General features: G+C 41.9%; 1 protein-coding gene across 2 annotated transcripts in view; it reads right to left on the bottom strand.

The window, feature by feature from the left end:
- Positions 1-367: 367 nt before the first annotated feature.
- Positions 368-24,797, bottom strand: part of LOC146866754 (uncharacterized) — a 102,912-nt gene continuing 78,482 nt past the window's right edge. The window contains exons 7-8 of one of the 2 annotated variants that reach the window (XM_085601193.1): positions 22,436-22,531; positions 368-1,151 (exon numbers count right to left, since the gene is read on the bottom strand). In XM_085601193.1, the coding sequence (XP_085457319.1) occupies positions 526-1,151; positions 22,436-22,531 (722 nt within the window). In that variant the 3' untranslated portion in view covers positions 368-525. The remainder of the gene's footprint in view (positions 1,152-22,435; positions 22,532-24,797) is intronic. The other variant, XM_085601199.1, reaches the window with a different exon arrangement.

Consider the following 24,797-nt stretch of genomic DNA (forward strand, 5'->3'; position numbering starts at 1 on the left):
GATATACGTCCATACCACAATAGGTTGCATGTTAGACATTCTAATCCTTGAGGATAGGCATACTCCCCCGAACCCCAGGGTGAGTATCCCTGCAAAAGCTTCCCCCAAGGCATTGCTTGGCTCTTGTCTAGTAAGGGATGTGTGACCTGCCTCTAGTTGAAGATGGCAAACAGGCCTTTGTGTCTTTCGACTTGCCATCCAGGGCAAACTGTGCAGTGTTGTAAATTAATTGGGTGTCTGCGTCAGGACATGGTAAAATAATGATATGCACTGTTAATAAAAGAATACTTATCTCTTGAAATCTCTTTCAATCACTGTACCCCTATAGCTTTTTTTAGTTTGTGCATTTGCCATCAGACAACGTAAACATGTTTCAGAATGAGCTTTAATTAAAAAGTGTGATTTATTTTTGAACTTCTGGTTCTGATACACCAAGCTATAGCACCTAGGTTGATGCTAAGTATATTTTCAGATTGTCTTAATGATGTGGCAGGCCAGTCTCTTTGACTTGCTTTGGAAAATCTTTCACAAAAAGTCCCACCTCTTGAAGGTATTCGACTCTGAATTGAGCGAGGAGACTATGTTCAATGGCTTTCTCAAATCAGAATGTAGCATATCACCTTTAGGGCTGTCTCCTTTCTCTATTCGGCATCCTATGTGTGTTCGCTGGTGATAAATTAATGCTGAAGACTGGGTGAAACACTTACCACATTCAGAACAGATATGAGGTTTCTCTCCTGTGTGCGTTCTTCTATGGATTGTAAGTGTGAATTTCCTACTAAAACTTTTTCCACATTCGGTACATGGATATGGTTTCTCTCCTGTATGAGACCTTAGATGCATGGTAAGTGTGGAGTTTTTCGTATAGGTTTTCCCACATTCCATACATGTGTATCTTCCGGTAGCTATCTGAGGTTTCTGCTGGTCAGAATACTTTTCTGACTTGAGTTCATCTCTTTCGGTGTCATTGCACTGAGGTGGTCTGTTTGCTCCTATGTTTATCGTGTTCAGGTTGGAGTCTTTGCTTCTCTTCCCTATTTCTTGTCTCTGTGAATTCTGGAGATCCTGTTCATATTCCATCTCTACTGGTTTTACAGTATCTGTGCATCTTTCCTTATTCTTCGTGGTATATTGCTCAGAGGGCTGACTACCTATTGAAATATAAAGGAGACCAAGCATTACATTCTCAATAGTACACACACTGACAGTAGAATAGACTTGTGCCGGTCCATTTACCATGGGAAGATAAGACCACTCACCATGCTTAAAACCTGGCGCACAGATGTACAAATAGTTATGCAAAAATGCCCACATATTCAAATTCCACCTGATCTAATTCACTATTCTAAGTTTGATAGGTGGATTCCCTCTTTACTAGGTCACATTAACTACTTTACTTCATCATCAAGAAATAATTAAAACAAAACAACAGATCTTTAGAGCCATAAAAATGTCCCTACACTACTACTACTACATTTCTGGATAGTATAAATATTGCAAACGTATGTATTTTAAGTTTGTGTTTGCAGAGGAATAAAGTTTTACTGTATGACCCTGCAGTCTTACTTTGCACCACTCACTGCAGCATGAACTGCCAGACGTCCAATTTCACATTTCAGAAATATAAATAAACAGTACATTTTAAAAGTCTAAACACACATTTTTCAAAGGCATAGGTTACAGAATACCAGAAGAAGGCATATTTCGAGTACAAAGTGTATCAGTTAATTGGACTTGCAAATTAGACATTTTTGCACCTTTCCCAATTAAACATTTAGGGGCAGATGTACTAGCACTTGGTGCTGCGTTTGCACCACAGAAGTGATGCAAAGTGACACAAAGTGTTGTTTTGGATTTTCTCTCTAGCACAAATCCTAATTTGTGAATGAAAGTAGCACTAAAGTAATGCAAAGTAGTGCTTTGTGCTACTTTGCATCAATGGGGTGGTCAATGGGGGGTACATGGGCCATCCCATGAAACCACCCATGGATTTTCACACAAATCCCTATTTTTTTAAAAAATAAACGGCTCCGAAAAGTTAGCTATAAAGTTTAGAAAAATATTTGTTTTCCAAAACGTCACACTTTTGCACATGTTAAACTGTACAGCACACAACGTTGAAAAAATGTTATACTATGTATAAGCATAGTATTTTGCACTTGAAGGGTTCCCTTCCAGTACAAAACCTATGCTTGGCTTCATGCACACACCCTTGCAAGGGTGAGTGCCTTGATGCAAGGTCAACCTAAAGTGTACCAGTGCAGGTGGGAAGAGAAACAGTGTCACATTTTAATAGATATGGCACTTTTCTGCTCTTTCTCTTCCACACAACACAGTGCAGCAACATTTATTGCTACACTGTCTTGCATAAAAACCTAGTAATATTCCTGTTTGGTTTACAAAGGGAAATTATATATAGACAAACACTTAGCCAGTATGTGGACTGGCGGGGCACAGCTTTTCGGTTGGGTCTGGTACCAGGGTATAACATAAGGTTTAACCAATAACCACAGCCATATATCATTCCCAGCTGTTACTTGGGAAAAGTGTGCACCAGTTATGTAATGAGAATTACACACAATTAATGGTCATGGCCATCCCCTAAGCCCAGGGTATTCGGGGCACAGATATTGGCTGTGCACCAATGGGACAGGGAGCAATGGGACTAGCCACTTGGCACAGTCAAAGGGTACTTAGCGAATGATGAGGCCAGCTGCAACACTCTGTGCCCACTGAGGCCCTCTGGCATAGCACTACTGGTACAGAGCAATGGCAATGGGTTGGGCTTTCCCAGTATTTAAATAGTTGGACAATATTCTGTAGACACAAGATACTACCGACATGTGCCAAAGAATGTAATTGAAAAACTAAAATAAATAGCGGAAACAATTTTCTTCAGCTTAGGACCATAATGCCCCATGCACTGCTCATTAACTGATATTAACATCACTAATGGCAAACAGATACATCAATGTTACAACATAGAATTTTCACATCAGTTTGCAACTAGTGCAAAAACAGCATGCTTCTAAATACAATCGATAATCGATGCTCTGACAGCAGTACATAGAAGCCTTTTACATAAAATGATGGTGAGGATACTTAACTATGCAGCATGTCTACGTATGTTAGTGAGGGTATCTACTTCCAGGCAGTGGCGCTATAACCATACATTGTTGTGTAATGTCTGTGAAGAATCATTAAGGCCATCTAGTTGCCTGCAGTACAGGTGGTACTGCAGGCTTTAATCTCAAGGTAATCTATAGGAGGACAAATGTTCAGTGAACTGCAACTTTTCCTCTATACGTCATCTCTGTGAGGTCGTCACATTGCTGACACGGATTGTCATTGTTTGAGACGTCATATAACTGATTATCTAAATTATGGTTTCATCTGTGATGGTATGTGAGCGGTCATGAGCAGTGAACTGAGAGGAATAAATGGGAGCAAGGATGCCTACCAAATGTAGGCGGTCTGTAGATTTTGTATTTCAATCTAAACCCCCTTGCGGCTCAAGTTTGTATGTAGGGAACCTATTTGCATACCTAGAGAAAATATTCAGTTGAAGGGCATGTGATGGTAATCAATCAAAACTGTAAAAAACCACAGAAATTCCCCAGTTGAAGTTGGAGTTGTTACTCTCCCATGACCTTACTGGCACCATCACTTGGTGGATTAACTGTCCCATGTACTTCTCCTACCATTCGTTGTCGTTACGCTTCTCTTTGAACCTGTACAGCACTCGGCTGCATTTTGGCTAGGTTTGTGCCATAGAAATACCATACATACATCACAGATGACATTGTAGATGGTATTATGATATGACACTTACCAGAATCACAGACTATAAGTCATCAAATATGTGGTATAGAGATGACATAATTAATTTAAGGCAGTGGTACCTCTACTTGTAACGAATCCAGAGTTGAAAGCAATTCACAACAGGCTATTCTTTACCAAGAATAAATTAATCACTTTACTTTAATAGGGTGATCTAAACATTTTGGAAGAAGGCTTAATAAAATGTATTTCAAGGGCATAAGTATATCCTTACAGATCAGAGAAATCATATTGGAAATCCTCAGATATCCCTTCTTCACGCTCAACTGTACCATTGGACTTCAAATTCTGTTGTATAGTTTGTGCTGCTTCCTTAGTCCATGATTTTCGTATGCTTCTCACCCACATCATAACATGCCATTTCATGTGGTACAATTTTGTTAATGCACCAACACTGATACACTTTGCCAAGGCTGCCCTTTATCAGTTGTAGTCTAAGCAATCAGTTTGCCATAATGAAGATTTGTTCATGTGTTAATTCAGTAACATAATCAGCAGCGGCCAGACCATTGGGGTGAAGGGGCCACGCCCATCACCTTTTGCCCCTAAGAACAGTGTATGTCAGGCTGAGCAAAGGTCAGTCTGACAGACACTGTTCATTTTCAGGTCAGGCAGCCAGGAGCTAAACATGTGTTAAATGCGAAGACTCCTGGCTGCCGAAGATGAAATTTGCTGGGCTGAGGATGTCACAGCTGCTGTAGGCATGACCTCCTCAGCTCAGCAAAGGAACTTGAGGCTGTCCCCCTCCTGAGGAGGGGAAGTGCCACTCATTGCCTCGCACCTGGGCGCTTCAGTTTTAAGCCGTGAAACGCCCAGGGTGGAGTACCAATCAGTGACACTTCATCACGGAGTGTGGTGGGGTCAGCAGTCTCACCGACCCCATCCCACTCTATGATGACGTTGGGACTCCTGCCTTCCCTTACTGGCTGACCAATGAGGAAAGGCAGCAGTCCCAAGCCTCCTGGGACCTCCAAGGCAGAGCTGCAGGTAAGTGTGATTTGTTTTTAAATTCATGTTTGGTGCGTGCGTGATTCAATATTTTGGTTGTGAGTGTTGTGAATGGATGTGTGTGTGTGAATGCATGGCTGTGAGTGCGTATGTGTGCCTATATTTCCTGTCCGCCCCCTCCCTCCTAAAATTACTGGCCGCCACTGAACATAATTAGTTTGTACTGCCCTAATAACAGATGTTTCTAGATTGAACTTAAACCTTTTTTTCCTCATTAAAAGAGTAGAAAGACTTGATTCAAATAATAACTGAAACTCCATCTATATGAAGTATTTCAAGAGATCCCAAGGATCAAAGGAAACCCTACTCTTCCCTAAAAGCCCTGACATTATAAGGTTGATATACAATTAAGACTGGTGCTAAGGAGAAAACGAGTAAATCTCAAAGTGTTTGGAGAATTTGCACTCAAGATATCAACCAGTCCCAGATTTCTCTTCAACTCCACAAAGACAAAACTATTTTTATTTCAGATTTGGGATTACCCTGTCTTCATAATAAATCTGTTAGCTGCATCTTTTGTGAGATTTAATTTCCTTTCTTAACACAGGGTCCAATTATTTTGACTAACTCTTGTTCTTGTCATGGAATCATACTATGACCATTTCAAAATATTTAGGAAGTATTTCCATGTGTTCCATAGGGGTCTGATGTAGAACCACATTTAATCAGGGCAGGTGCTCAAGCAAAATCACAGAACACATTAATCACTGATGTAAAAGCCACTGAGACTAATGAACATTTGGACTGCAGAACCTTTCTGCTAAATTAACTGAATGCATTGATCTGTCTGGTTTCTGAATTCAAAGTCAGTAGATATAATAGGTTTGGTGTGTAAGGACCAATGTAAAACAATGGAAAACTGTGCTCAATCTTTTTACAGCACCGTTCAAGACCTGTAGCTATCAATTAGTGTTCTTCACTCAGACAGCCAGAAAAGCATTACCTCCTTGTCCATCTTCTTCTCACAGTACTTCCATACGAGTTAATCTCCATTCATGAAGTACCTAATTACCAAACTTGACTTTTCTTTCCCAATCCAAGATGGCGCCCCATACTTATGAGTACAAATACATCATTTCCTGAAAGGGGTTCCTTTTTCTTTTTTTCTGCAGCTGATCACCATCTTGGTTATAGGTATGTTTTTCTATTTTTCTGACGTGCTACGGCAGCTTGTTATTGCTTTATATGGTCACACTCGTATGTGGGGCATGCAAGACCACAGGAGCATCTGTGGCCTGCTGGACAGCCTGTGATGGTCTCGGGGATATTAAGGGTTTGCTGCCTCTACACTCTGCAGTTAGTGGCGGCTCTGCAGGCTTTCCAGGGGACTGGTGTGTCTGTGGCCCCTCTGGCGGCGCACTTGCTGCACAGTTGTTTTCTGTGGCGTCCTATAGTTCATTCTGAAGGGTTTACAGGGTGCTCAGTTTGAGCCTTTGGAGTCTGCCTACTTTAAGTTTTTGTTGGCCAAGGTTGTGTTTCTGGTGGCCATTTCTTCTGGGACACGAGTGGGGGGGATTGGGCTTTGTTGTCTTCGCCTCCATGACTCAGGTTTTTCCCACACAAGGCGGTGCTGTGTCCTAGTGCTGCCTTTCTCCCTAATGTAGTTTAATCATTTTATTTAGATTCTGATATTGTTTTGTCTGCTTTTTATCCTTTTCCAGTGTCTGGGGAGGATGTGTGTTTGCATTCTCTTGATGTCCATAGGGCTCATTCTGTGCAGTTGCAGAGCACTGCCTCATTTGGCAAATCTGTTGCCTTGTTTGGCTCCCAGGTCTGGCGAAGAGGAGTCTCAAGCCTTTTCTCTCTACTTTGCCCCGCTGGATTAAGTTGGCCATTTCTCATTCTTATTCTTTGGCTGGCCAACCTGACCCAACATCTTTCCCTGGGAGGTCAACTGATAGTATCTCCTCCTGGGCAGCATTTAAAGGGGCTTCCATTTGAGACCTTTGTTTTGCAGCCACTTGGGCTCTGTCTCACACATTCATGCCCCATTAGTTTGCAGTTGGGAGGAGATGTATCCTCTGATTTTGGTACTGCTGTCCCGAGTTCTGTGGGTTCTCCTCCAGTTAATTGTTTTGTTTAATTTGTTTCTTTAAATACACCTGTTTTTGCTTATCTGTGATGTGGTTTGTTTCATACTCACATGTAAGGACTGTGAGAGGAAGACAGACGAGGAGGTAATGCCCAGTTACTTACAGGTAATTTTCATTACTCCGAGTCAATGTCTTCCTCATCACAGTTCTGAGTTCCCACCTGCCTCTTTCTGTTGTTCAACTGATTCCTTTCTATGCTTGATTGTTTCACGAAGTCCTTCGCAGGAAGTGATGTATTTGTACTCTTGAGTTTGGGGGCACTCTTGGCTTGGGAAAGAAAAGTTAAGTTTGGTAAGTATGGTTTGCCTGAATGGAGATAAACTCATAAGTAAGGACTGTGACAAGGAGTAATGAAAATTACCAGTTAGTAACCTGACAAGAGCTGCTTTAGACAGAGAGAAGACGTTGGAAAGGGCTTGCAAGACTTGCAGAAACAAGAAAGCCCATGCTCAAAAGGAGCAAAAAGCATACCATTGCAGCACCCCACTGGTGATGGAGGCGGTCCTCTATCAGAAAGGATGTCAGTCAGACAGAACAGAAGTAATGTGAGACCGAGAAGGGATTGAGATAAGATGGAAAGGGAGAGGAGTAAAGCAGGAGCAATCTCGTTGCATTTAACATTCCACAGGTAGTGTAAAACACCTGAAAGAAGAGTGTAGGTTTTATAAACTAAATTTGCATGTTTTACAAGTACTGGGTAAATCAAATATATATTTTATGAACCAGCAGGCAAAATAACAGAGAACAAGGTTGATAAATAGGGCCATGGAGTAACCATACAAATACTAAGGCATTTTCAAATAGTATTACATGTCTGCTTCCACTTTTCTCAATGCATAAAAATACTGCAAGTAAAGAACTGATGAAGAGAACAGTGGAGTAATTTACAGGCTTACCAACAACAAACCATTTTAAGGACAACTGATGTTGTAGCTTTCTTTAAAATCATCATGACGAATTAAATATACACCTGCCTTTTTGTTAGTGCTTCGTTTATCAATTCTTTTGTGAATTACATACCCTGAAATACATGGAAATTCTACGTATAACACCAACTACCGGGAAACAATCTATATTTTCAAGCAGACACTATTTGGCTACCTCTAGGCTACTGACGTGTGTTCTGGTTTCTGATTTGTGAGGAAGTGTGTAAAAAATGTTGTGGATGTATGGGGTTTGAAGGGTGCAGATGAAATGTTTCAGTAGCGGAAACGGAAAAAAAGAAGACAATCTGTATTCCTAATTATGTATGATGGAACTCTGAAGTATCCCTTTGGAGATCTTACTTGGGGGACAGATGGAGAATTTTGCTTTATGAACTTGGCCACATGTATTTACTCTTGGATTAATGTGGGCAGACTTGAAATAAGAAAAAACTCAGATATAAGGATTACTAGGCAGAACATACAGAGCAGCAGCACTAACACTTTCAGATAGCTTCTATGACTTGGCAGCAGTTTACGGCCTTAGGTTGTAATTAATCTTTTGTTGGCATTCAGAAAGGCAAGTATGGTGCCTGAAAAAAACTCCTTGTTCCTTATTTCATTCTCATTCAAATAGTTCAACAGGACTTTACACTTCAATGTAGCAAAGCCATTGAAAGTCATACATGTTTATATCACATTGATACACTTGATACCCCCACCTTACTCCATGTAGAAATTGGCAGACCATGATGTATAAAACTATCTGTGTATGTGTTTGGTATACACTCCAGATGGCTGTGTATCAGAAAGTTTTGGTGCATATTTGGAATGGAGGTTGGTGCAAATACATGTGCTTGGACATATGTGTAGATATTGGAAGGGAGGGATGAGAGGAAAGGCCCCCTTGAATATTACACATGCATTTGTTTCAATGACATAGTGCCAATACTGATCAGCAGTCTAAAGGCAGACAATTGATTATTTATCCATCCCAGTTACAATCCTAATAAAACAATCAACCAAATAGAGAGCCAAGAAGGTTAGTCAGATCAACTTGTGTCTGATTCTGCTACTGGTGTCAACTTTTGTCAGTTAGTCCTAGGCCTACAAATATCATGGAAGAGTCTTTCTCACTGCTAACAAGGATACAGACTCCAGCTTTAAAATTCTTTTATTACTGCAGTCATTCCACAAGAGGACCACACTCAGAACTACAGAATTGACAAAAACAGCTACTAAATTTGAAAATCTCTTCAGCTTTAACATCGGAGAAAGATATTACTGGACATACAAAGCTATGTGTTTAAAGTCACCATATTGAAAAATGGGAGTAATCTCAACAACTTGCCCCAGATTAGCACACGTGAATAAATAAATAACAAATCAAGTTCTCACAAAAAAATCAAAACCCTATCCCATCCTTTTCCGATCTGGTCTAGCCACGTCGTATAATGCCTCTCAGGACGGAAAATTATTAAGGCATATAAGGATAGCCCGTGGACGATTGTCAGCTTGCCCCCCTTTTTTGCGTTGATTAAAAGAAAACCAATGGGCCTTTTGCAACTCAATTTTCCAGTCCCATTGCTTGAGTTCTGGGAATGCCTCCTCAAAGAGTTCAATCACAAACTGCCGGGCGTCCGGACCCTCCATGCCCTCAGGAATGCCCAGAATCTGCAAGTTATTCCTCCTTGAGCGATTTTCAAGGTCGGTCAATTTCCAAATTGTGTCATCTTTCAGAGTTTTCATAGACTCGGTCAGAGTTTTTTGTGCAGCCAACTTATCTTCCAGCAGGGAAATTTTGGCTTCTGCTTCACCAATTCTAACTGCAAAATCAGAACAAGTCTTTGCAACCCTGCGTATAGAGTTTTGCAATTTACGACACGCACCTTGAGTGCGAGAGCTCTTCAACCTAGTCTCCTCACGATGAGCCATGATGCTCTGGTATATAGTGGAAAGTGTGATTTCTTCAGGTCCACTTGGATTTGCAGTAGTAGTTTCTGAGGGCCATCTCCATCCAATACTTCCTTCCCGTCCAATTTAGGTGAAAAAGAATAATCCCATATCATTGAACCGGCCGTACCAAAGATCTTCTCAGACATGATAGCTTGATCTTTCTGTTTGCGAACCGTTCCGTGAATGTGCGGAGTCTTATCTCCATCTTCTTCCCAGCGCAGGCTACTACCATCATTCTCTTCCTCAGCCCAATCTTTACCAAAACTATCATCACCTGAGGAGTTAGAGTGGTCCGTCATACAGTAGAATGTATCCCCTGAGTCCACCTCTTTTGTAAATCCTGAGGCTACACCCTCTTCTTGAGGTGCCTGCAGATCAACTGCCAAGCTGTCAGCCCCCTTATCGGTATTATTTTGATCCGCTGCCACTTTTTCCTGACAAGTGCTAATCAGAACTCCAGCTCCTATAATGCATATGCCTTGCTGTTTAGCTGCTATTTCATCTACTACCTCCGGAGGGCTAGCTGTGGAAATCAGGGTTTCTCGATTATCAACCTGCCCAGAGGTACTGGCAAGACTGTCTTCCCCCTCAAATTCACATTCACCCCCTCGACCAGATGCCTCCCCATTCAATTCTTTAACTGCAGTTAGTTCAATACCTTGAGTTACGTCTTCCTGAAGTGTAGGGGCTGTCTCAGGCATAGTATGAAGCATTCAAGTTTTATGGGGTGCCTTTGTACCTGCCGCCGGATCCCGCAACATCCTGTTCTTCCCACTCTGTGCTTTAAAGAGGGCAAGGACCGTCTGTCGGCCTCGAACAGAAGCGCCACTTTTGCCAGTTTGATCCCCCGCTCCTGGTAGTCCAGTCGACGTCCTCATGGCAGACCGGCGTCCTCCAACATCCGAGGACACTCCATCTCCGTCCGGGGTAGACTTCCCGGGACTACCAGAACCTGCAAGCGGCCCACGGTTCTTGGTGCCCCTGGTGGACGCCTTCGGCAGAATCTGTAAAATTGAGCAGGTTAGCGGAGCGGAAGTAGCTGTAAGAATGGAAGCCCTCGCACACGCCAATCTCGAAGGCAAAGGCAGCTCCCACAGCCAGAACCATGAGCACCAGATCATAGCAGATGCCGAGAAACGTTAACTTTTCTGCCGCGCTGCATAGCTTTGATCATAAGCGGAAGGGAGTAGGTTAGCAGGGAAGGAGTCATTCAGCCAGCTCACTCGGCCGATGTTGCGACAGTTAAGAAAAGGTAGCAACTTCGCCAATTAATTTCTCTGTTTCAGGCAAAGGGAGCTTTTCTTGCTCTACACTGCTAAAGTGAAGGGGGTGTCTCAGGGGCAAACGCATTTCTAAAGTTCAAGCAAAAGAGTTTATGCTATCATTGTAGGTGATGAAAGGATATGGGAACTGAAGGCTTTAGTATTCCTCCTTCCTTACTGGATGGTTTTGGGATGTCTAATCTATGGTTATCTGATCCCTGAGGCGGCTTTTCTTCTTTTTCTTTTCTTCGTTTTCTTGCCTATTTTCGACGGCTCTTTTTTGCTTTAGCATCGGGTTTTATAGTAAGCTTGATATTCTATAGGAAGGGGAGGTTAGCTTTGAGGAAGGGGTGGTGGCCAAGCTCTTCATCACCAGGGACCGTCGGTCCCTATGCCTCATGTGGTGGGTGGGGGTGTTTGGGTGGGATCAGGATGGAGGGATGGGGGTGGGGGGGTCACGGGGGTAAGGGTTGTTGGGGGGTGCACAATTGTCGCTTTACATGCAGTGTTTAATGGCAGTCGTTTGTATGTCAAAATGAAAGCATTTAACAGAGTTTCTTGTAAAGCTTATTTGAATTGTTTGTATTATTCTGTTAAGGTTTTGTATTTCACAAGGATGATGGATAGAAAGGGTAAAACTCGCATCTGTTCCAGAAATATTTGTGTTCTCAATGACAGGAAACTCGTCAAGGCACTACTACACGGGGGTAGCTATCTTAGTAAAGCATGTAGCTATAATATATAAATGCACCAAGGAGGATAAATCAATGGAACTCCGCTCTCAATTAGTTCTCTGTATGGGTCGCATATGGATGACCCAGAAGTGTTGAACTATTTAAGTATAGAACTGGCCTTATGGCCATCTCTGTTAGTCCTTTGCGATGATTTTAATATTCATCTAGATAGCAGTTTTAATCTTCTCAGTAATCTCCTGTATCAGGGAAGAAAGGGTAGGACTTTTAAGGAGTTACAGGGACTAGTTAGGGAACAAGGATTGTCTGATGTCTGGCACAGGGGATCCTGGTGTTACTTTCTTTTCGGCTCCCCATAAAATATTAGTCCGTTTGGACTATTTTTTTGTCATGTCAAACTGCCGAGAAAGTTAGCATCGAGCTCCCCCCTAGGATAATCTCAGATCACAATCCGTTAATAGTGGAATTATCGTTAAGTGGCTCCCTAGACCCCAGACAACATGAAACTGTTATTAAATCATTGTGTGCACATGGCTAAATGGATTATGGAATTCTTTAATATAAATAGAGGCACTGCCTCTGAAATTATAGTGTGGGACGCGCTTAAAGCGGCTGTACGGGGTGAGCTTTTCTTTATATCGTCAGATGATGGTACAGGAAAAGATCAGAGGGCGGGTTGAACAGCTTAGGCTGGCTGAGGTGGAACTCATGAGGAGAATAGGAGAGGCTCAAAAAACAGATGTGTGTCAGTAGCTCATAGCGATCACAAAAGTCAGGATACATTAACATTTTGGGGAAGAGCTTGCTATTAAATATGTACAGTACAGGGCTGATATATATGAACTGGGGGAAAATACGGGGAGGCTTTTAGCCAAACGTACACAACAGAGGGGAGTGTTGAATAGAATCTGTAGGATCAAGGATTAATTTGATCAGATCCAGGATTCTCCGGCAGAGGTTTTGGACGTATTCCAGAATTTCTACCAGCAACTACATACAGTGGAAGGTGATGTGGCCGCGGAATCTTTAGAAGTATGTTTTAGTGATCAGAAAACAGCGAAGGTCACATCCGAACAAAACAAGATTCTTGCGAATCTTGTGATCGGTCACATGGGATGAGATCGAGAATACAATAACCTAAACGCCAGTAAGGCTGTGGGTCCAGATGGGATACCTTTAGAATTCTTTAGGACATTCTGGCAAGCACTTCGAAGTGAGCTGGTGTCTTTATTTTAACTAGCCCAAAAGGGTCAAACGCCCAAAGTCTTGGCGGAAGACTACCATAGTAGTATTCGAGAAAAAAGAGAAACCCGAACTTAGCCCATCATCATATGGATCTATTTCTCTTATTAGTACATAACGGATCACGTTAGGCGAGTTATCCCCCTTTTTGACTGGGCTCAGGCCACTTGGGCTGATCCTGTTAGACGCAGAGAAAGCGTTTGACAGGGTCTCCTGGAGGTTTCTGTGGTCTGTCCTGCAATGGAAGGGATCATCTATTGAATTTGTCCAAGCAGTATAGGCACTCTATATACTACCTGAAGCTCAAATTCGTATATCTGGACAAGAATCGAAATCATTTGGTATAAGCAGAGGCACTAGGCAAGGGTGCCCTTGCTCTCCATTGCTATTTTCGCCATACATTGATCCTTTCCTTAATAAATTGGATGCGAATATGAATATTAAAGCTGTAAAGGCGCACAATATTGAAATAAATCATTGGCGTATGCCGATGACATTGCAAAACTTACGAGTGATATAAGATCAGCTCTCCCAGTAGTGAAGGATTTGACTGAACAATTTGGCAATGTCTCAGGGTATAAATTAAATATCGATAAGACTCAGATCTTGCATTCGGATACCCTGTTCCCGGTAGATATCCCAACCGTTCTAGAAGCTACCTATCTGGGGGTTAAGATCAGAGCAGCAGTGGATCGTATTCCGGAGTTAAATATCTTGTCAGTGATCGATACTGTCAATAAGACATTGGAGAAATTAGATCATTTACATCTTTCATTGCATGGACGAAGCAATGTTATTAAAATGTCGATTTTCCCCAAAATTTTATATCTGTTCCGGACTATACCTCTGGAATTTCCGGCATTTTGCATTGCAAAAGCTGAAAGCGCATGTTTTAGATTTTTATGGGGTATCGTAGATCTAGAAGGGCAATTAAATGGATGATTCTTCCAAGATTGAGGGGAGGGATGGGGTGTACCTAGTCTTCTCTTGTATCACTGGGCAGCACTCTTGCAACATATAGGGATACTTGTGCTAGGGGCATATGAAATAGCGCTCGGGGACGATGCTAGCCAATGCCTTGTCAAAATATTAGAACCCAGTTACTATAAAAATACCAGATTCAAAATAATTCAGTAAGTTTATTCGATTTGGAGAAAGATACGACGTAGATTTAGGATTTCAAATATAAATGCATATACCCCATTCTCGGCTCGTGTCCTTTTACCGCCAATATTCCAAGACCAAATCACTTTTAGCTGGGGGAATGTAGGAATTAATGCTCTGGGGGATGTATGTAGCGATGGTCAAATAGTCTCCTTTACGTATTTATAAGACAAGTTTGGTCTCTCTAGGAGAGATTTCTTTAAGTTTTTGCAGATTAGGAGGTTCCTGGGCAAAATCATACAAGGGCTGAATGTAAATCTGGGGAAAATTGCTCTGGTGGAAACAATACGAAATAGATCTCGTATTGGGAAAATATATCAAATATTATTGGAAGTTCTCCCTGATGATAAAAGTATCCAGAATGCTAGATGGGAGAGAAAGTTCAGGAAGATTTTAATAACAGGTAGCTTGTGGACCCAACATTTTATGTCCGTTTTTGATTTATATTACACTCCTGTAAAGGTATCTATATGGGGGTGCTCACGGGGTAGCTTATGTAGCAGATGTGGGATATGGGCTGCTGATACCATACATATGTTCTATGCTTGCCCTAGTTTAGCTAAATTTCTACAGGACATCGAATCCTTTCTGAACTCGATCCTTGTCATTCCGGTAATATTAACATCAGATTTAATCATTTTGCGTGTAGTTGCATTTTGTTTTGTGACCTAATAAAGTCTGTTTAAAAAAAATATATATCATTTTGGGTGTAGAATGTATTGAGGAGGGTAATGCTCGGACAAGATCTGAGATCGGATTTGTATATATAGCCATGGCCATTGTGAGACTATGTATAACCTCCCAGTGGGTCAGCCTGGATTCTCCCACGTTTATCAATTGGCGGTCTAGGATATTAGCTATACATAATATTGAATCTTCAGTATACTGGCTGAGAGGGTGTAGGAGACGAGAATTAGGACAAAATATATGGGCTCCTATTACTAGATGGATAGAGTAAACCGAATAAGGCAAATGGTTAAAGTCTATTAATGGTGTTCCCTCCTCTTTCATTTTCTATTTTTTCTTTTCTTACTCTTTTTCTCCTTTTTTGATTTTGCGGTCAGTTGTCAGGAATTGTATTATGCATTGACATGACTTCTGTCTCCTTTTTCTTGGTTCTTTTATAATGATTTGTTGAGACAATACAAAACTTGAATGTATTATTTGATGATGAATTTGCCATGACTTGTTGACACAATCAATACAAATGTATACAGAATAAAAATAAAAATAAAGTTATTTCTATTCATTTAAACTGCCAGTGGCAAAAAATAACCTTCCCAACACTGGCTAAATCATAGGGCCCACAATTATTTGGCTTGTGAAAGACAAATCTTAAAAGTACATCAACTAGCTGCAACAAGAGAAAGCTTAATTTCTCTAATTTCTCTTACAGTTTTATTCAAGTACTATTCCCCTAATGCAGCTGCTTCTAGGATTTTTCAGGTAGTTGAACAATGCAAATCCCTGTTTTCTTACTGTGTGTGATCACCGAGAAAATTTAAACTATGGAATCTCATTTTGGTGAAGCTTTTAGAACAAGCTTAATTCTGCAATTTTTTCCTAATGAATAATTTATCCAAATTAACATGGCGAATGCCTTTCATGTTTTCAGATCTCAATACTTTTTAAACAGCCCATAATGATCTTTCGTCCCTTTCTCCGTTGTGCGTACTAGAGCAACTAATACAATTTTTGTGTCTACATATCCACAACTATGGCCTATTTTCTGGGCTTCTGTTGTCCCCAGTCTCCTCTTCCACTTTCCCGACTCTTTTTTCAAACTGAATTTCCCTATAGATTTGCTTTCTGAATGTCCTCTCCTTCTGCACAACCCTTCATCCTTCCTCCCTCCCCATCTGTCTTTTTATCCCTGTTCCTCCGCTCTGGTTTAATTTATTTTTACATTCATCCTCCCCTTTCAAAAATATTTTATCCCCAGACCTTTTTTAGGTCTTGCCTGAGACTGCACATTTGCTTTCGCGTGCGAGACATTTTGTTAGCTTATGGTGGCTTAGAGCCCACCCATTGGTTGGCTTCATCATCACTTTCACTTCCTTGCTTTTCTTTGGTCGGCGCTTGCTGGTTTCACTTCCCCTTTGTGTATTTATCCCTCCTGTGGAGAATGGCTCAAGTACAGTTTCCTTTCCAAGTATCCATCCTTGTGCCACCTGCACTTTCAAGGCAAAGCTACGTGTTTCTTTTTGTGCAACTACTCATAAAACTAATTTGTTTGGCGGCTGTTTCCTTCTGTAGTACTGCTACTCCTGCCTTCATCACACATCCCAACTCTGCATCTTTCTTTGTATAGAGCAGTATCGGCCTGAGGGCGCAGGAGCATTTTACATGACCAATGGATAAAGTTACACAAGGTCAAATGCGTTTTTTTAGGTTGAATTGTTGCTTGTCACCTTCCTCTCCCACGTTATTGCTTGCCCGGCTACCCTGATTGTTACTTACCCACTTTGTGTTGCTTCTAAGTCATTGCACCATTTTGATCTTTCTGTTTGCGAACCGTTCCGTGAATGTGAGGACCTTTTGGAATCGATACGATTCCAGCGTGCACGCGGGGAGATAAACGAGACAAAAGATGTGCACGCGGGTATTGGCCCCTTTACTGGCGGCGTGATACCCTGTGGACTTTTTTTCCCGCCGCCAGTAAAAGCAGTTCCCGCGTGCACATCTTCTGTCCCCTCCCCCTGTTTTACGAGGCGACTTCCGACTCGCGCGAGTGTGTCATGGACGCGCGCGCATGATTAAAAACATCCTTCATTCTCTGAGAATGCGAGAAAGCTCCTTACAAGTGAGTCTAAGCGTACAAGTGAGTCTAAGCGTTCTCAGGCCATTTACCGTCTAAGTGAGCTGGCCAGAGCAATGCGAGCCTCAGTCTGGTTTGAGCCGCGCGGGGTCAGAGGTGAAACCACTCCATCTCGCCCCGATGTCTCGAGATGTTGTGGAGGAATAGCATGCGGAAGGCATGGCTCCTAATGAGGATAAACTACTGGTCGGAGCTCGCTCTCACACCTCATTAAATGGCGGGCCCGTAGAAGAACTTCAGCAGTGCTGGTTGTGCTAGCCTTTTAATCTATTAAGCTTCTGGGTCACCAAGTACCTTAAGGTCAAGGAAGGGAGAGAGAATTGACAGCATGGACAACTGTACAAACAAATGAAGTAGCGATTTTCATAGTGGCAAGACAGAAGGCGCCCAATGTGCTTTAAGTCTGTTCCTTGCCCCTCCGGCACTAGAACGAAACCTGACGCTTTGGCGAAAAAGCACATTTATTTGCTAATGTATTTGTTTTCTTCCGTAGCCCTGTACTGCTGATCAGCAAAGCCCCTGGGCGCATTGGCTAATATTCAATCAATGTTATTACACAAGGTCGGCGCAGGTCAGGTCACTATTCAGACTTGATGCTGTTCCTGGCCAACGTAGCTTCATGACTGCTGGACCTCAGGAGGCGCTTATTATTAATTTTCAATGTCCGTCCGAGCCCAGGGAGCTGCAGCCTACCTGCCAATTACTTCCACCTCACTGAATGGTGTGCAAACATTTAATTGCCTGTGCTTTGCTGTTTGCATGGAGCAAAACATGTCAGATTGGTTTTCAGTACGCGGTCGCTTGGTGAGTTTTTTGTCATTTTATATCTAGGTTTTCCTTTCTTTTGCTTTAGTTTTTGTAAATCGGCACCATTAGCCTTATTTCAGGCAACCGACTTTTTCTTGTAGTCTTTACATCGAAGTGTGTGGATCCCCTTTTCATGCTCCCATTAAAAGCGATGAGTCTTGGTGAGAGAAATAAATGCGCACTTGTTGAGAAGTGTCAAGAGTATCCCAAATAAAGTATTGGGGCTCAACGGGAAGTATGGGTATAGTCAGGGGTCAGGGCTTTAAGTGCGATGAAAAAACTGGGGGGGGGGGAGAGAGGGTCTCTCAAAGGGGCGTGGTCGATGTAATTAAGGGCGTGGCTTAAACACATAAGCTAAAAATCTTTGCTTGGCATAGTGCCAAGGAATTGTGTTGCTTCTGTCATAGCATCCAGATATATAAAACAGCAAGTAACATTACAACTACAGCAAGAGGTTGTGGCATTATGACTAAAGCTACTGACTCTGAAGCTGAGGAAGCAGCTTTGAGTCTTAACTTCCTCTCAATATCGTGTGATTCTAGTCAAATCACTCAAACACCCGTAATCTACCAACAAAAAACATAAAATGAATATGTACCTGGTGCTCATGTAATGTGATCTTTCACCAGTTCGCGCAATATAAAACTGCAAAAATGGAGGGCCCCATTGGCACCCATCTCAGCACCTGCTTTTTAGAACTGCCGGTGATGAGCACTGGCAGGACCCGGCCCACTTAAAGCCCTGGGTATAGTTACAAATTAAAGTGTAGGGGCCTTCAAAATAAGCGATTTTACTGTCTCATTGAAAGTACTGAGGGTTTGATGAGGAGAGCAGTGAACACACTGGAGACGTAATGTACACTAAAGGCAATGTCGCACTGAACTATGTTTTGTATTTGTTTTTTAATGCTGGTACTGTCCGAATTAGGTTATTGCACCCTTTTTGAGAATTGCCAGTGTTGTCCCTCTAAAATAAACAAAAGATGTGCTGCATTCAGAGCCACTCAACACATCTTTACCATCAGCTTTTTTTGGCAAAATATTACAGAGGGACAAAATATTTAATCCTGACAGGGATCTCCAAGTCCACGGGCATTCCCTTGTCCCTGTACTTCCCTATCTGCCCCCAATAACAAAGGCAAACAGTGTACACGCTGCTGGCTTCGCCCAGTGTGCTGTGGCTAGACTATGTCCTCATCTCCCAAGTATTGCAAAGATCAGACATGCTAGCGCTTTGACTCTTCTCTTCTGTCCTGCAGTGCAGCGTGGTACGTAGCACTCTCATCAGCACCTGGTGAAACTGCATATGATATTATTTTATATAGCGCTCAATATTGTGATTGAGCGGCTTTAAGTGCTTTTGAATTAGACAGATAGAGAACAGAAATACTAAATAATGGTTCAAGATCACACTACTTCCGTTAAGAGAGCAAGCGAAGATTAGACGCAGGTTATCACTTCCCACGTCGTGGGATTCGTGACAGCCTGGGATACAAGCCCCCCCCTTCATACTTTCAGACACCCAGCTGAATTATAACAAAAAAAAGCATTTGCAATGCAATAGGTCTCGCATTTGCGAGATTTTGAGCTATTGGCATTGTAAATGCCAGTGCCTTTTGTTTATGTGTTTTAAAAAAACCTGCAATATAAAAGGCAATGCCGATCGCTCAAAATTTTGCAAATGCGAGACCTATTGCATTGCAAACGCTTGCTGTTTAATAATATTTGTTCCAATAATAAGAGTTTCCTATAAGAGCTCTACGTTTGAAAGGGTGAAAAACCCCTTCGATGGTTAGAGGATGAAGTGAAACATAGCTGGGGCAAGGGGCAGTGGTAGCAGACTGCTCTCCATCGGGTGGAAACGATGCCGAGAAGGGGAACTGAGTAAATGCAAGTACGTTTCATGACCTGTATTCCAAGATCTTAAGCAATCCCTTTATTGGCTGAAAAGAACTGTTCACACGGAGGAAGAATGCATTCTATTACAAAATGCAGGCACGTGCACAGAAAGATTTTTCACCTACAGCAAAGTGCAGTCGACTGGACCGGTGCCCTGCCGTGTCCCTCCTGGTAACATTCTCGGTCAGCAGGTAGATTTCCGGACAAAGGACCAGGGACTTGTGAAAAAGATTCCTTCGGCTCTGCCTTGCATGGTTGACTGCATCTCATGTTTTAAGAACAGGGGGGTATATTTACAAGGACGGCGATAAATAAACGCAAAGCGTGCTTAGCGCTTTTCTATTTATCGCCGTCTATCGTCTGGAGCGATGTTCCCTGCAAAACGGCGATAACCTTGCTGATACGACCCTGTGGTCGTATCAGCACAATCCACCCCCATATTAGGTATGCCTAAGTCTGCATTTTAGCAGATGTTAGTTTTCGGCGAAAAGAGCGGTTTTTGCCCAAAACTAACGTCTGCTAAAATGCATTGGCAGCCTTGTTAATATAGCTAAGTGCACATCAGCGATATTTACAAGGTTGTACTGTCCAGTGACGCCCACTTTGCATCACATTAGAGATGCAAAGGGAGGCGTCGGGTAAAAGGGTGCTAACATGCATTAGCTTGTTAATAGGGCGATCGTTTTATCTCCACTTTTTTGGCTTTAAAAGCCAAAAAAGCGGAGATAAAGCCCTTGGAAATATGCCCCTATTTTTATCTCACTAATTATCAAGTCATAAAGAATTTAGCCTGTTGCCACCTTTAGGGTATTTGGGGACGGCTGGGGTGAGAGGAGAGACATACAGCTGCTCTGTTTCTTTCTCATTTTCTGATACCATACCCCCCCTCTCCGCCCCCCCCACACTCCCTCCAACGCCTGTGGGTTGGCCAGTGTAGAATGAAAGCATTGGCTTGGAATTTTCTTTAACACTTATTTGTATTATATTTCAGGGTTTTATAACCAGAGTGTTAAAAACAGTGTTGTTATTCAGAAGTATATTAATACCTTATTTTAAACAAGCATTGAAAATGCAATAGGTCTCGCCTTTTATTAAGTTAAAGCCATTTGCTTTGCTATACAATACCATTAGGAAAGCAAATGGCTTTAACTTAATAAAAGGCGAGACCTATTGCATTTTCAATGCTTACTAAATTGCAAGCGGTAGGGTTGGGCAGGAGGCAACTACACCCTCAATGTTGCACGCATTAAAATGCAATAGGACGTGGCCAGCGCTGGCTGCGTCATCGCTTTGCAACATAACTAAAACTATTTACAAAGCCAATATCTCACATAGGCCAAACTTATTGGCTTTGACATTGCTTGTTTACTGATGGTCCTTCCCTTTCTTGTCCTGTTTTTACCTGTTTCTGACCTCTTTTTGCCTTCCTTCATGTATCACAGCAGCTAGAGAAACACAAAATACAAAATCCTATTTTGAATCCCAAATTCTCTTCTCCTTGATTTTTTCAATGTATTAATCATTCAATTCTTAAAAGGTTGTATTGAAACTAGGATTTGTTAACAGGTCCAATATTTTCTTTTGGAGAAAAACATCAGATTTTGAAGCAAAAAGATTTTTCTTCATTTTAGCCATTCGCCACATTTGAGGTCCGGCTGTTTGGTATCATCAGACTTGTTTTCTACAATTTGGAAAACTGGTTCACTAGATACAACAATGTACCTCTCTCAACAACCCCCAAACCCATTTTAAAAAATACACTCGCCAATATACCAGTCAACCACCTTACGTCACCAGATTCAAAAGTTAATTTTTTTTTATTTCTTCAACTCGTCACTAGCAGCGGCCCATCTTGTTCAACTTATGATCAGGCACTGCAATGATTCAAATGCATCACCTGATCAGCAAGACATTTGCTAACTGATTAGTGATTCCCTGCTGTTTGGAGAAGTGCCATCCACACTTAAAGAGATTAACTAGTCAAATAGTACTCTTTCATGGTCTGGCAGTACCCAGGAGCAATACCTCTGACTGCAATTTGTCTTGTTCTTTACCTCCCTCTCTCTCTCTTGCTTTTCCTCTACAATTGATAAGTTTTTATTCATATATTAATGGATTAAGTATTTTTTTTAAGAGACGATACTTTGTTTCTAAAGTTCATATAAAAGTGAGGGATGTCTACCATTTCAGACCCGTATATGGGTCTACCCAGCAGCCTTTACCGCTAGAGTAAATTCTATGCAAACCTTTAATCGCTAGAGTAAATTCTATGCAAACTCTTTCACATAACACTTAATCTCACAATAGCTCTTCCAGCTGCATACAGCCACATAGGGGAATGCCAGAACGCTTGTTGTGCCAGCGCAGTCCTGTTCATTTACAACCTATGCAGCTTAGCACAGAACCCATTCTACTGATTCCGGTCACCCAGAATTCAGATACGATAATACGATTCTCTTTCGTCCATTCAGTGAAGACCAAAATAGGAATATGATGAGGTAATGAATTATCTCTATCTTGTTGCTCAATGATTTAAAGTAGACATAATGCAGATTCACAATCTACATGTGGAATACTTACCACTTAGCCAATTACTTCATGCCAGCTTACGTCAGTCTTGGTATCTGAATCCATGCCATAACTTGTAGCCTTACCTACAGTGCTCATCTTCAAATGTTGCAGAAGTCTACTCTGCACTCAAGCCTTTTACTGTGGCCATGGTGCTCCCTTACCTGTAGTTATTACTCTCGATTCTGGCTTTGTTTTTAAAGCGGACTTGTCTTTGCTGCAATGCCCGGGGAAAAACCTAGATGGGACATCTGGACCTGCTGGAAGTACAAACAAGCACTGGTAAATGCATTAGGTTTCGCTAATGTGATCAATAATAAGCCGCTTTTTGTTGCAAGTTGTAGCTGGCTGAGTAGTTGTACAATATTAGTTACAGAAAGTCTGTTAAATTGTTATGACTTGTGTAGGTACAAAAAGGCAATCTATTGTGCTGTTACTACAGGTATAGTGCGGGTAATAGCAACATTTTGAAAAATGAAATGAAAGGAGGAAAATAATACATTAATTGATAGAATAGCAATATTATGCGTTTAGAGGAGTTCTGACAACTTTTGGACCCGGTGCCACTCCACCTGCTGCACCATTCAAATCATGCCTCTAGTGCTAGCAAGATAACTGCAATTGTGACTGCCTGTTTAGTAGTAAAATATTGCAATATTTGGTGCTTAGAGAGGTTCCTAGAGCTTTGAGCCCCAGTGTCACTGCACCATTGAAACATGACCCTAGTGCCTGCAAGGTAAATGCACTTGTGACTGCTTATTTCGTAGTTAAATATAGCAATATGTGGGTTTTTAGAGGAGTTCTGACAACTGCTGGCCCCAGTGCCACTGCACCTGCAGAACCACTGGACTCATGACCCTAGTGCCTGCTAGATAACTGCAGTTGTAACTGCCTGTTTAGTAGTAAAAGTTAGCAATATTTTTAGTTTAGTAGGTCCCTGGAGCTATTCTCCCCGGTGCCACTGCACTTCCTGGCCCATTCATATCAAGCCCATTTTAACTGCAAGATAAATGCACTTGTGACTGTCTTGTTTAGTAGTAACATTTAGCAACAACCTAGGTTTAGTGAGGTCGCTAAAGCTTTTAACCCCATAGCCACTGCATCTGCTGCACCATTCAAATCAAGTCCCTTTTAACTGCAAGGTAACTGCAATTGTGACTGCCTATTTAGTAGTAAAATGCAGCAATGTTGTGGGTAGATGAGTTCTGACAACTTTTGGGCCTGTGCTACTGCACCTGCTGCACATTCAAATAATGACCCTGTTGCCTGCAATATCACTGCACTTGTGACTGCCTGTTTAGTAGTAAAATATAGCAATATTTGGTGTTTCGTGGAGTTATGACAACGTGTGTCCCCGGTGCCACTACACCTGCTGCACCATTTAAATCCAGCCCCTTTCACCTGCAAGGTAACTGCAATTGTGACTGATTAGTAGTCAAATATAGCGATATTATGTGTTTAGAGGAGTTCTCACAAATGTTGGGTCCGGTGCTACTGCACCTGCTACACCATTCAAATCATGACCCTATAGTTGACAACGTTTTGCCCGGTGCCACTGCATCATTCAAACCATGACCCTATTACCTGAAAGATGGCTGCACTTGTGACTGCCTGTTTAGTTGTAAAATATAGCACTAATCGTTGTTTAGTGGGGTGCCCGGAGATATTGGTCTTGTGCCACTGCACCTGTGCACAATTGAAATCCTGACCCTGTTTTCTGCAAGGTAACTGCACTTGTGACTGCCTGTTTAGTAGTTAAATATAGCAATCTTAGGTTTTTGGTGGGGTGCTTAGAGCTTTTGGTCCTGGTGCCACAGCACAAGCAGCACCACTGTAATCATGACTCTGTTGTCTGCAAGCTAATTGCACTTGTGATTGTCAGTTTAGTTTTTCATTTTAACAATAATCGGGGATTAGCTGGGTCCATAGATCTGTTGGCCCCGGTGCCACCACACCCGCTGCACCATTCAAATCAAGTCCCTTTTAACTGCATGGTAACCGCAATTGTGACTGCCTGTTTAGCAGTCAAATATAGCAATATTATGTGTTTAGAGGAGTTCTGACAACTTTTGGGCCCGGTGCTACTGCACCTGCTGCACCATTCAAATCATGACCCTGTTGTCTGCAATATGACTGCACTTGTGACTGCCTGTTTAGTAGTCAAATATAGCAATATTATGTGTTTAGAGGAGTTCTGACAACTTTTGGGCCCGGTGATACTGCACCTGCTGCACCATTCAAATCATGACCCTGTTGTCTGCAATTTAACTGCACTTGTGACTGGCTGTCTGGCTGTTCAGCAGTAAAATATACCATAGCAATGTTTATTACAAAATTTAGAATTCGATCATAATGACCAAATAGTTAAAAAATCTATCTGATAATGCCTACAAAGCGCAAAGAAAAGTACGGAGACATGAACAGAAAATGCAACAAATGTTCTAAGGCTAAAGTCTCTGCTTTACACAATAAAGTAATAAAAAGCAAGCATTCCAGCATACTGTTAGACGCTGTCTGCCTTTTACA

This window comes from Triturus cristatus, chromosome 1_2, assembly GCF_964204655.1.
Source record: "Triturus cristatus chromosome 1_2, aTriCri1.1, whole genome shotgun sequence".
Lineage (NCBI taxonomy): Eukaryota > Metazoa > Chordata > Amphibia > Caudata > Salamandridae > Triturus > Triturus cristatus.